This window comes from Trachemys scripta, chromosome 11 (assembly GCF_013100865.1).
Source record: "Trachemys scripta elegans isolate TJP31775 chromosome 11, CAS_Tse_1.0, whole genome shotgun sequence".
Lineage (NCBI taxonomy): Eukaryota > Metazoa > Chordata > Testudines > Emydidae > Trachemys > Trachemys scripta.
In genome coordinates this window covers 34259897-34273893 of record NC_048308.1, presented here as the reverse complement: position 1 = coordinate 34273893, position 13997 = coordinate 34259897, and the positions used below count along the sequence as shown (strand labels likewise).

General features: G+C 38.7%; 1 protein-coding gene across 7 annotated transcripts in view; it reads left to right on the top strand.

Annotated features, from left to right (window-relative positions):
• The window catches only part of LOC117884839 (sodium channel protein type 1 subunit alpha), a 182259-nt gene that overhangs the window by 129218 nt on the left and 39044 nt on the right, over positions 1 to 13997 (top strand). For all 7 annotated transcript variants that reach the window (XM_034785691.1, XM_034785692.1, XM_034785694.1 and 4 more), the window contains 3 exons: positions 423 to 577; positions 2729 to 2902; positions 10887 to 11009. In XM_034785691.1, coding sequence (XP_034641582.1) covers positions 423 to 577; positions 2729 to 2902; positions 10887 to 11009 — 452 coding nt within the window. The remainder of the gene's footprint in view (positions 1 to 422; positions 578 to 2728; positions 2903 to 10886; positions 11010 to 13997) is intronic.

Here is a 13997-nt window from a genome sequence, read left to right as displayed (position 1 = left end):
GTAAATAATGTATTACAATAACTTATGTCCACACATAAGTGCATTAAAAAATATAAACCTGCTTGAAGTTTGACTATATATTTGTACTAATTGTATTTAATTTGGCTTCTAAATTCTTTGTGGGAGGGACCATGTCTTCATCTGTTTGTGTAGTACTGAGCATAGTTAGCTCTCAGCAAAGTAGAAATACTTTCCCATTCTTTCATTTGATTTTAAATACCAATTGTCTTATTAACCGCATTTGATTTTACTGCTTGAAAAATGGGCTTTGAAAGTATATTTCTCAGAGTTTAGATTTTCTTATAGCCATAAAGTACATGGAAATATAATTGCTGTACCACTAGTCAAATAAATAATCAGACATTATCTCTTTAAGCATCACTTCTCTATTTTGCCTTCTCAAAATGTATGTTGCTTTACAGGCTGTGTACGAAGGTTCAAGTGCTGTCAAGTCAGCCTAGAAGAGGGGAGAGGAAAACAATGGTGGAATCTTAGGAAAACCTGCTTCAAGATAGTTGAACACAACTGGTTTGAGACTTTCATTGTCTTTATGATTCTCCTTAGTAGTGGTGCTCTGGTGAGTGAAACCTGAAATAAGTGTAATGTTTCTGTGGGAAAATATTTTAAAATGTGGTTTATCAAACACAGGTTTTAGCATATTTTCCCCTGCAGATAAAAAAACAAATGTGTTATCTTTAAACAGTAAGGGCCAAATGTTAATGCTTTGAATGCTAGTTAATGCTAGTGTTAATGCTTTGAATGTGAAAAGGGGGCAAAAGGAGTCCTCTTTCCACAGCATAGCCACATAGGCACAGTCATCATTCAGTGTTTGGACTAGGGGATTCAGGGAGGTATTACTGAGACAGGTGGCTTGGGGGACCATTGAGTTGCAAACATAGTGCAATATATGGAAAAAGAGAAACATAATTAATGTATGATTTATTTGGGCTTGCTTCACCCCCAGTTTGTATCAGCATCTACCAGTATAACTCAGGGATGTTCATTGCAGAAAATCTGCCTCCAGGTGGTACAAATTCAGTGCAACTCCCTGCTCTTCTTGGAAAATCCAAGCTAGCCTGTACAGTTTAAACAGCTCCCTTCTCCTCCCACATACATACATCTTAATACTGTGGTGATATCAGTCAATGTGGATCTTTTCTAATTACTGCCTTCTAAGAACAAGAATTCTCATGAGTGCTTTTTTCTCCAAAGGAATCATAGACTCCTACTCATGTAGACTGAATAGCCACAGGAATGTCTCTAAAAATACAAACTACCAAACACCTTATGAAAACTTACCAAATAAGTGAGAACAAAATAAAGAGAAAATGTCATTAATATAAAATAGAAGCAATAAAAGAAGCACACCGCAAAAATGCCATAAAAATATCCTGAATGCTCCTCATAAGTAAGGGGGGGCAGAAAAGCTGAACTTCTGTAAAACCAAATCTGGATCCATATTCACTTGAGGAGTCTAAGCAGTCATGCTTTGCAATGTCTTTGGCCAGTCATTTAGATACAGTTCTCTAAAGCATGTTATTTGTTATGTTGGTTTCAAATAAAACAAAATCCAAGGCTTTTGTCTGGCATGAACTAAATCCCATAAATACCATCCAGCTTTTGGTTTATTTAATACCAATATAACAATTTAATAAACAATTTTATACTGAACATGATATAAAAAATTGGTATTTTTACCTCTAGGACTTGATTCAAAGCACATTGAAGTCAATAAAAAGGCTCCTATTTACTTCAGTGAGCTTTGGATCAGTCTCCTAATGAATGGAGAAAGGAGGTCACTGGGAAGAACTCGCAAGAGAAGGACATGTTGGCAGGATGACTGGCTAAGATGAATTTCCACCACCATGTTTGGAAAAAATTCACATAATTTCACATAGTACTGTCACCTTATGCTTGTGAAACTTGCAGAACTATGAATCACTCACAAACCACCGAAATTATTTATTTTCAGAAGATGATCCAGTGGGTAGGGTGCTAGTCAGACTTAGGAGACCTGGGTTGAATTTCTTGCTCTGCCACAACTTTCTTTGTGACTGTGGCCAAGTCACTTAAGGTATGTCTACATAGCAACTAGACATCTGTGCCTGATCTGTGCAAGTTGACTCAGGCGTGCGGGGCTCAGGCTGTGGGGCTGTTTCATTGCTGTGTAGACTTCCAGACTCAGGCTGGAGCCTGAGCTCTGGGACCCTTCTACCTTGCAGGATCCTAGAATCCAGGCTTGCCTAACACCCATGAGCGTTAGGTGCTAATAATGTTTTTCAAAAACCCACTACGTGCTAAATATCTTTAAAAATCTAGCCCCTAGTCTTTTTGTGTCTTAGTTTCCCCATCTGGAAAATGGGGATAATAGATAATAGTACTTCCTTACTTCATAAGGGTATTGTGAAGATAAATTCATTAATGATCGTGAAGCAATCAGACACTATAGTAATCACTATAGTAAACATATAAATACCATAGATAAATCAATCAACAGATAAGAATAAAACCTAATAGGCTGCATTCTATATGATTTACCTATGGACAAATACAGTACACAACCCTGTTTTTTATCTGAGAAAGAAAAGTAGGAGAAAGCTCAGGCCGCCCCGACTTTGTATTTAGGGAGAGAATATTTCCGTTTTTTTATTTTCTTTGTCTTTGCAACCTAAACTACACACTATAACATTACTGAACACTAAACACATTTGAATATTTTTGTTTTTAGGCTTTTGAAGACATATATATAGAGCAGCGCAAGACTATCAAGACCATGCTGGAATATGCTGACAAGGTTTTCACTTACATCTTCATTCTGGAAATGCTACTCAAGTGGGTGGCATATGGCTATCAAACATACTTCACTAATGCTTGGTGCTGGCTGGACTTCCTAATTGTTGATGTATGTGATATATTTTCTAAGTATTCTTTTATATTTCTTTTACTGTCTTCTTTTTATAGAACTCATTAACATAATATTTATACTCTTGATATTAGCCATGCCAAAATAATTTATATTTAATAAGCAAGGTATTGTAAGCAAAAATTCTTTAAAAGTCACATAGGAACTCAAGATTTGACCAGAATCCTGTAGTTCTTCAAATGCTGTCCAGATATATTCCACTATCAGTGCATGTGTGTTCTATGTGACCAAGATCGGAATCAGCTGGCCAGTAATGTCAGTTGGGACTGTGCATGCACCCTAAGGGCTGGTCTACACTACTGCTTAAGTCGATGTAACTTATGTCATTCAGTGGTGTGAAAAAGACACCTCCCCAAGCATTGTAAGTTACATCTACCTAAGCACTATCCACACCACACTATGTCAGTGGGAGACACTCTCCTGCTGACATAATTTCTGCCTCTTGTGGAGGTGGAGTAATTATGCCAACTGGACAGTGCTCTCCCGTCGGTACAGCACATCTTCAAAAGACATGCTACAGCGGTGCAGCTGCATCTGTGCAGCTTTACTGATGAAGTGCGGGAGGGTAGACTTGCCCTAAATGTCCTTGTGCATCTCACCAATGCCATAAAAGATGAAGCAGCAGCTTCTGTCACTCAGTTACTTTTTACTGCCCGTGGCTGCAGAATAGAACTCCACAGTGTCCACGAACTCTTGCACCTTTTTCCTAAAATTTTGTGTAAATATTTGTATATGATAGAGTGTGTAGGTTTAATGTGCTAGGATAGCTTGCCCATTGGTAATTTTTTCATAGTGAGCTATTTTGTTTTATTTTTGACAAGAGAAGAATTTTCTCAGTACCATGACTTAGCCATGTCTGAGCCTAAATTCCCAGGATTTAAGAGCTATTCCTTGGAATGATGACTGCACTAAATGCCTTTTCTACCTCAGGAAGAGTCATATCCCCAGTAAATGCTCTATTTGTAAGTCCTATTCCAAAGGGACTCAAAAGGGAAAAGAAGAGCACCTTAAGCTATTCTTGTTAGACTGCTTCATGCAGGTAGTTTAGACCATTGTGGGTCAGCAGCTGTCTCCTGAACCCCATCTTCTAAGACTGCCATGACTACTGATTGAGATAGGACTGAGTGATCCTCAGAGAAAAAAGGAGCATTGCTTCTCTGGAAACATAAGGACATATCCACATTGGAAATCCCAGCAAAAATAAATCACCTCCTCACTTCCATTTGAGGGGGTCTTCATGGCCCGAATCATGTACTGGAGCACTGAGGGAACACAGTACAGCATCCTTGGCACAGCCTCAAGGATCAAGATTGATTGGGTTGAGTACTAAGTCCATGGTACCGATTTCTGCCCCAGCACTGCTCACTTTGGCGTCAATCCCTTTGGCATCAGTTTTTACAGTACTGCTCATCTTGATGCTCGCTAGTTTGGGACTATTCATTTTGGCACCATCCACCCCAGTGACGCCCACTTCCACACCAAGGTTTATGGCATCATCACTCTCTGTACCAAGGATCTTTGCTGTACCAGAAGATCTGCAAATGATGGAGGAGACTGAGGAATTAATTCAGGGAAATCCATGACCAGTGTTATACAGAAGTTCAGAATAGATTATCATAGTGGTTCCTTTACAATGTGTGAATCTGTGGGCATGTCTACGCTGTCCTGTTTTCAGTGTCCATGTGGGAGAGTTACAGCTCAGGACTTTGGTGCACGCTGCTATTCACACTCCCTTAGTCCGAATTGAAGGGCAGTGTAGACATGCCCTATGGGTCTCCACTTCTTTCTATTGTGCTGAATATTTCCCCCATGAAACTAACTGTGACTGCTATTGTGGTACCAAGTGCCTCTGCAGCACCAGCTAACACTGTGTTGTGATGCATTCAGGTACCCCAGATAACGTAGCCTCTCTTCTGGATAAGAAATGTTCCTTCTCCTCGTGTGATTCTCATAAAAAATGGTGACGGATCCCCGATATATTCCACAAGAGCCCCTTATGAATCAGAAAGAGGATCAAGAGCTTCCTACATAACCCAGTCATATAGGGGTTATCTAAACAGGCATATGTCTTAGCACCCTCCTCCCTAGCCCCCCAGGTCCTTATCTATATAATAGTCCTGTCCCTATTGGACTCTTTAGGGCTCATACCACATGAGACAACCTTCATCGGTACAGCTTCCTAGGGTGACAACCTCCTGCCCTGAGCCCCCCCAGATACTTGTCTCAGGTGGCAATTCATTAGCTGGAATCACTAGAACTGTCTTAAGAGAAGCACGCTCAAATGGAGAAACAAACCATACCAGCTGCTATATCTTCCTCATCCCTGGATGAGGCAGTTGTTCCATCTGTACAGTACTATGTCACCCAGATGATTACAGGAACTTTCAAGAGTTGCTCAGATGTATAGCTGTTTCTCTAGAAATCCCAGTGATGATGGTAGAGGAGAGTTCCAAAGACATTTAACCATGAACATGGGGGATGGATAGCTCAGTGGTTTGAGCATTGGCCTGCTAAACCCAGGGTTGTGAGTTCAATCCTTGAGGGGGCCACTTAGGGATCTGGGGCAAAATCAGTACTTGGTCCTGCTAGTGAAGGCCCCAATGGACTCGATGATCTTTCAGACTCCCTTTCAGTTCTGTGAGTTAGGTATATCTCCATATATTTTCTTCTCACAGCGCACAGTCAACTTGTGGAACTCCATGCCGGAGGAGGTTGTTAAGCCTAGGACTATAACAGCGTTTAAAAGAGATCTGGATAAATTCATGGAAGTTAAGTCCATTAATGGCTATTAGCCAGGATAGATAAGGAATGGTGTCCCTAGCCTCTGTTTGTCAGAGGGTGGAGATGGATGGCAGGAGAGAGATCACTTGATCATTACCTGTTAGGTTCACTCCCTCTGGGGCACCTGGCATTGGCCACTGTCAGTAGACAGGATACTGGGCTAGATGGACCTTTGGTCTGACCCAGTATGGCCGTTCTTATGTTCTTATACTCCATACCTCTTTACATGGTTGTCTGGCATTACCTATTAATGAAGCCTTATTAGAGTCAGTAAAGCTTATCTGGCAGACCCTAGCATCAGTAACACTGATCTTTAAGGAGACAGGTAAGAGGTACCAGGTCCCATTCACCAGCTTTGAGTAATCTGTTCACTCATCCAATATTTGGTTCTTATGGCAGACCCTCCATATTCGGTGTTCCATAGGGACATGATTACTCTTAGGTCCCATCCCAAATTCTTATCTGAGGTAGTAACAGTTTTTCACATGAACCAAATGATCCATTTACCAGTTTTCTTCCCGAAACCACATTCTAATCAGGAAGAGGCCAGACAAGACACTCTGCATGTCCTTAGGGCATTATCATTCTAACTGCATAGAACCAAGCCATTTCGAGTTTCCCCAAGACTCTTTGTTGCATTTGCAGACAGATTGAAGGCCCAGGCCATATCAACCCAGAGACTTTCTAAATGATGTCTACCTGCCTTAAATCCTGTTATGAGTTATCCATTTTAGATACCCCCAGTGTATCCTCCTTCCTTATATCGCATCATTGCTTGTGAGTCACCAAGAGTAGAATATATATGCACAAACTCTCAAAGAAAAAAAAAACAGTTACTTACCTTACACTAACTGTGGTTCTTTGAGGTATGCTGTCAATATGTATTCCATGACCCACCTTCCTTCCATACTACCATGGAATCCTTTAACCTCTGGATTCTGTATTGGTGAAGGAACAGAGTGGTGGTTGGGGCTGTTTCCCTTTTATGCCCTCAGCACAGGGCATGAGGACACTCAGCCCCAGGACACTGCTGGGCAAAAGATTCTCATCTCAAACATAAGGGACGCATGTGCAAGTAGAGTACATATATATGGACAACATGCCTTGAAGAGCCACAGCTAATGTAAGGTTAGGTAAGTAACCAGTTCTTCTTATTATTTAGTTGTATTTTGCTTCTGTCTTTATACTTTTTCCTACTTTTTGATATTGTGCAAGTTGAGTGGTTAGAATTTGCATTTGTTGTTATTAATATTTTAATAATATTTCAACTTGTATTTGATATAATTGCTGTTACATGACCATTTAAAAGCATCAGTTTATTCTGAGTACAGACTAATGATTCAGTCATCTATAATGTATATACATCACAGGGGAAAGGAAAATGCAGTCTGAAATGCTCTTTAACACACCTTCTGACCATTGAGTAGCATCAAAACCTTTAGATGATGATAGCACATCCACCAAATTCCAAGGGCTATGAAGTAATTGCTTAGGATGTGCACAGCTGCTAAATGGATTGGGCATGCAGTTACAACATATGAAGGAGCTACATCTTACAATGTAATAGATTGTGAAATCCTAGATCTCCTCTTAAATTTGTCCAAAATCCTTAATTAGTGCTGTGGGAAAATGAAAGCCTTCTTGATGCATTCCTTACTCAGAGTAAAATGAGATACTGGAGAACACTGAAGCCATATTGCTGCAATATAGAAGGAAATATTCTACCTCCCGCCCCGCTTTTTGACATTTTTTTGAACCTGCACAACATGTTATATTTTTAATAAAATTGATTATGATCATTGTGGGTGAAGTCCTAGCTCCATTGAAGTAAATGGGAGTTTTGCACTGACTTCAGTGGAACAGAACAGAAAAGATATTAACATACTTTCCTAAAAATAAAAACATTCGATATCTGAACTTCCATTGCACAAGTGCCAACATGTAGCTACAGAGCGGCTATGTAGGGAACAAAGACTACACCTGTAGTACAGGTGCAGCAACTTCAATAAGCCCTTCAGTCCAAATCCATCATCGAACTCATGATGTCTGTGTTTGAAATTAGGCAAGATGAGTTAATTCTTCCCTTCAAGGGTTGCTAACTTTTCCAATCCTGCTGTGCTATGCTGTGTAATGCTATGATGGATCATGGGCAGGAGAGATCAATCCTTTATTTATTGATCCTGTGTTATTTACAGCATTATATATTAATAGGTTAATTTAATACATTGAAGTACACTAGCCCTCATCCTGCAAGCATATATGTTGCAATTACTCATGAACTAGTGGCCCTCCAACTATGCTGTTTTAGGGCGTTGTCACCTAAGCACATACACACAATTCAGCAAAAAAATTAATTTTAGATTGAAAACATTTTGTATGTGGGGTACAAATGTGTTGCACTGTTATCCTCGGTTTTTAGTTCTATGTACACGTTTGCTTCTAGTGAGAGTATCTTGTATTCTAATAGTGGTAAGTATGTCTTCCTCGGTAAGCAAGCTGGGATTTTTTTACATAAATTTAATTTGCATATGTTAACTGATAATGCGTTTGTGGGATAATATTGTACCCCATGAACATGTGTGTTACGATAACTCATGAACTAGTGACCATCCAAGTAGGCTGTTTTAGGACCGTGCGTATGCTAATTGATAATGCCTTGCAGTGACGGTGGTTGCTGCATACAGTCATCCTAAGGTAGAAGGTACTTCAAGGATGTTGGTTCCTTCAAATCTGGGCTTGTTAGGTATTCTCAACAGAGTGGACTGATGCTGGATATCTTTGCTTGACACTCATAAGAGGCTTTTCTGTCTAGTTATTGTGCTCCAAATACTGCAGACTCAGGAGACTCTTAAGGGGATTTTTTGTGTTGCACAATTCAAGATGGTGAACAAATGGGCACAATATTCTATTTCCGACCTTATAAAAATGATTTTTGATGATAGTGACTTTGTGTCAGATTGTGTTGAGAGTTGCTCTGAGAAGGAAGACTATGTGTCTGTGATTGTTCATCAAGTTCGTCTTCAGACAATGAGCTTTTATCCAGGCAAGAATGAATATCTAGAACCCTGAGCATGGACTCAGAGGACACATGCCTGGAAAGGGGTATGGCAGAAGGGGATACAGGAATAAAATACTATTTCAATACCATTACCCAAAACTCCTACCTCAGAACCACTGCTCTGATTATGTGCAGGAGGGAGATCAAGCCCACTATTCAGCTTTGTAGCTACTGAAAACACACAAACTGATAAACAATTTTCCTTAGTGTATTTAAACTCTTGCTGTATCTGCCATAGGCCCCCCAGCATGACCTTGAAATCAGTTAAGATTTTTTGATTTCAGAAATGTCAGTAAACATTTTACCAATAAGCTTTCCCAGCCTTATACATTGTTCATGACCAGGGGCAGTGTGTGATGAAAAGTTTGCATTTGATTCAGCAGATCCATCAAAAAGATCTGACAATCTAGGGGTAGATTTCAAACGAGAGTTAAAAAGTTCATCTACATCATTATCCTGGGGAAACTGACCTGGCCTTGATTCGGGCAACCTCCACATCAGTCTTTGTATAAGAGTTAGAACAAAGACCCGAAGGGCTCAGACCATATGGTGGTCATGATCTCCAGTCCTTACAAGATAGTATCTGACCCCCCACAAATCCATCCTCTTTGCTAGAAAGGGAGATATCAAATCCATAATTTTAGAGTGAGTGAGGGGATGGATGGGAGCACTTATGGTGGCGGCAGAGGCACCACGTCACCAAGATTTGTGGGCTTACTGATGGGTTTTAACCATTGCTAGTAAATTTAGGTAATTCAGCCCAGCTCCTTCTGCCCTCAGACCACTCTTTCAGACTACAACCTTTTGCTATGATCTTATCCTAGGCACAAACACTTCAAATCTTCGCCCCAAAACGTTCCCCAATCAGTTCATATCTTCCAATCAAGAATAAACAAATCGACCATTGCCACCGCAGGCACCCAGCATTGTAAAGAGGGACCATGATTGTCCCCATGGGGGCCGCACCCCACTCCCCTGGTGCCCACTGCCTCCTACTGCCTCCAGCACTTCAGGGGTCCTGTTCCATGCACCCAGTAGCACACAGGAACCAGTCCTCAACAATCTGCCACTGCTCATGGCTGGCGGCTCCTCTCTCTCACTGCCATACCAGGAAAGTGGCAGGCTCCCCGCACAGGACCAGGACTCTGCACTGCTCCCTGGACTCTCTCCCAGTGCTGCCACCACCTCAGTATTGCAGACCCTGTCAGTCAGAACATCATTTGCGTCTCCTCTCCCAGGACTTGGGAGTGCAAGCTGGGACAAGGCTACTACAGACAACTCTAAAGCATTGGAAGATAAAACTGGATTTTCAACGTATGTAATAAAGATCTCTTTCCTCAATCTGTTGCTTTACTGGACTTCTTTAAATAATAATTATTTTTGAGAGCTTTATATCATCATTGTTCAAGTACTCTTTTAGCATCTCTTCTCTCTACTTTAGAGCATGTAAGCCATGATCATGTCAACCTATAGAGCATGGAAAGTGAGCAAGTCAGGGAGAATGAATGGTCAGTGAAAAGAAGTGAATCAGCTGTGGGACTGATCTTTCATACCAATTTACAGAGGATCATTCTTGCTTCATCAGCTGTTGATCAATAATATTGTAAATTCTGAACAGATTTCTATCATTTCCCTATTGACTGTGGCTCTCAAATACAATCAAATGGCCATTATCAACACTATAATGGCTCAAAGAATGTTCTAAAAATTTTAATGTGTAAGAGTAAGATCAGTACCTAGACTGACAAACAGTGTAGATTCACTTTAATTTCCTCTGTAGGGATTTTTTTGTGTATGAGAATTTTTTTATTCCTTCAAATCTTAGTGTATCACAAACAAGATATGAGAATACAAAATATTTATGCTTCCTTGTATCAGCCAGTATTCATCAATGGGTATATTATGGCATTATTCCCCTATTTCTCCTTTAATTCCTTTATGCTACTCCTTCCTTTTTCTCCTACTTTTTTCCTTAATTTAAAAGATTTTCTCCAGGCTACAGAAAGATTTCTGAAGAAAGTACTCCAACTTAGATTCTACTTGAGAAGGCTGTAATGCACATCTATGGGATATATAGTGGTATGTACAAAATGAGTAATTTTTGCTTTTTTGTTTTTTATGTAGGTCTCCTTGGTTAGCTTAACAGCGAATGCATTAGGTTACTCGGAACTTGGTGCCATTAAATCCCTTAGGACACTAAGAGCTTTGAGACCTCTGAGAGCCTTGTCACGATTTGAAGGGATGCGGGTAAGACAAAATGAAAGAACCTGAAATAATGCATGCCTAAAAAGAAACAATGCATGCAGAATAAGGAATGACAAATCCATGCAGAAAGGCTGTACTATCCTCCTATCTACTGAGTATCTAAAAGATAAGCAAAAGGCTTTATCAGCTCACCTAAATCCATATGCAATATCATACTTTAGTTGTGTTCATTCCAGTTACTTTACTTTCTAGCCAATCTCAGGAGTTTTTCTTTAAGGATACAGAAATAATCAGCGAAATAAATATATTAACTCTTAATGGATTTTCTAAAAATGAGTTCAAGATGAATGGATTTTGTACAATTTGGTGCTGATAAACATACCACAAGGTTTCTACAAGAATCTGATTCAGCACCAGTTTAAAAAAGTACCTTCCTTGTTACAAATTCAGATCTTTTATATTTTCATTAAAAATAAAGCTCCAAATTCAGCTTTGTTGTAACTGTTGAAGTTCACTCGATCGCACCAGCGTTGAATTTGGCCGAGTTAGTAGTTTTACATCTATTTCTGTCAGTGGCTGACGGACACATGAGAAAAAATATGAATTATTTTCAGGATTATTTTTCTTGATGAGATAATTTATTGTAAAATAACTATTCTGTTGACTCCAGGAAAAATCCAGTTATTCAGTACTACACACACATTATATTTAGTTCCTATTTTGAGTAAGTTAGAATCACTGTTCTCCATCTCACACAAGAAATGGTCTCTTTTTACTTAGCGTTTTCTTTGTCTACTATTTTCTGTTCCTTGTAGCTGCTGAATACAAACTAGCCCAATGTGCATGTCATTGAAATCTATTTAATTTTAAGAGAATGATTTTTCCACTTCATGGAAACATCAGCAGAAGCAGCTTTTTGATAACGTCAAAATCAGATCTAATTTAGTAAAATAGTTTGCAATGTACTGTCTAAATTGTATTTAGATATACGGTAACTCCACACTAGTATCATGAAATCAAATTCAGATTGTTAGAATTGAGGTCCTCAAATTGTATCCATCATGTTACATATCTTTACTTCAGACTTCACAAGAAAAAACTATTAACTCAAACATGACTAGATTCATGAATTTCAGTTTCAGATGACCATGTCTTAATTTAACAAAGTCCTTAAAATTATGAATTTGTGAATTGATAAATTAGCCAAATGTAATAGGCTAAGAGCTGGGTCAAGTACTCCAGTGTTTCTTTTGTCTGCTTGCAGGAAATAGTAAATTTGGGGGGAGAAATTAAACCTCTTTGCTTTCTTGCATTGCATATACCTACAATGAACTGTGGCAAAACTGGCTGATTTTTGATTCAGCAAGCATCTTTTTCGTTTTAAGATTTTTCACCACTTTCAAAAAGATGCAGAGTATTTTCTGGAAAGGAATGAAATTTATTCCACAAAGCCTCTGTAAATAAGAGACTGTTAACAGGTTCTCAGCTGGTGTAAATTGGTATGGTCCCATTGATTTTACTGGAACTGTGCCAATTTAAAGAAAAATCTGATATCAGAAATCTAGTTTAAATTATGATCCTATTTTTAGGAATGTCCTGTTTTCTATTTTAGTGAATTGGGAGAGTGTGAAAATTTCAACAAAAAGTTTTTTTTCAACCTTTTACCAAGTCAGTAAAATCCTAATGAATCCAATCCGTTCTGTTGGTTCTAATGTATACATTTCACTGTTCACTAATATTTGTCTATGATATGGTTATAGATTAACTTGGTTATTCTCTGTTGCAAATATTATTCCTTGTGCAGAGGGCTGGCACAAGGCCTGTGAGCCATTTAGGTAAATATAGGTCTGAAGTGTTCCATAGACTGTGCTAGCCCCATGCACAGGAATGAGTTTTGCCAGAATAAGAACATCTGAAATAGGATTCTGTTGTTGCATTGTATTCTGAGAAGTGTTTAATACTTCAAACCAATGAACTTCAAAAAAAAAAACTAACTCCACCCAGATGCTGGAAGGCAAAGTAAAGAATTGCTTTCATTTAAATTAAATCTCAGTCACAGATTTAGGGTCATGTTCACATCTCAATGCATGTAGATTAATGATGATTACCTGCAAACTAAGATTTGAATATACCCATTGCTTTTATGTTAAGTTTTTTATTACTCTTTGTAACATAATGCTCTTGCACTAGTTCTGAATTTGTATGCTATTTTAGATGTAGAAAATCAAATATACATTGCTTTGTCTAATTGGTTTAGGTAATAATAATGCATGTGTTTGTGTGTAGCTTCAATGAATAAAGCATGTTGTGCCGTGCTTGATTTCTGCATTAGAAAAGTAGTAGCAGGCAGAAGACAATTTTTAAAAATTATCCACATTGCACTTTCAGTTTTGCATGTTTTATGCACATTTCTGGCTGATGGCTTTAAACATTTACCGTATTTCAAATTTCCAGTCCAATTTCTCAACATGTAAAATTAAATAACAGTAATTGATGTCTTAAATATACTCCTAAAATTCAAAAGATATTTCTGAGATTCCCTTACCAGGGAAATGATGTTGAGGCTTGAACACCTTATTTTTCAAGAGCACTCTAGACTTAAAAGAAAATTGACAGTATCACATACTGCTAAGTTATAAAGTGTAACACCAAGTGTTTCGGTCATTACAGATACCTAATTAATAATAAATTATATATTTCTATTTCATATAGGATAATCTTTCTTCAACTTGGATGGGGTGGAGCGCTGGTTCCTCCCCTCAACCCTTTATTATGGGTACTGTATTCTCCCCTTTGCTACCCTTAATCCTTTCACTGTGTCTAATTACTACATGGAGTGGGGCCAGAGGGGAGTGTTCTAATTTGAGTGTCCCAATAACATTATTATAGTTGATACTTCCATTCTACACCCCTCTTTTTAATTGCTTTGACCTTTCCCAAAAAATACCTTTGGGATTGAAATTTTTCATGTTTGATCTCACCAGAGAAATAAATTTCTGTGGAAACCTTCGTGAAAATCAGTTTAGCTAT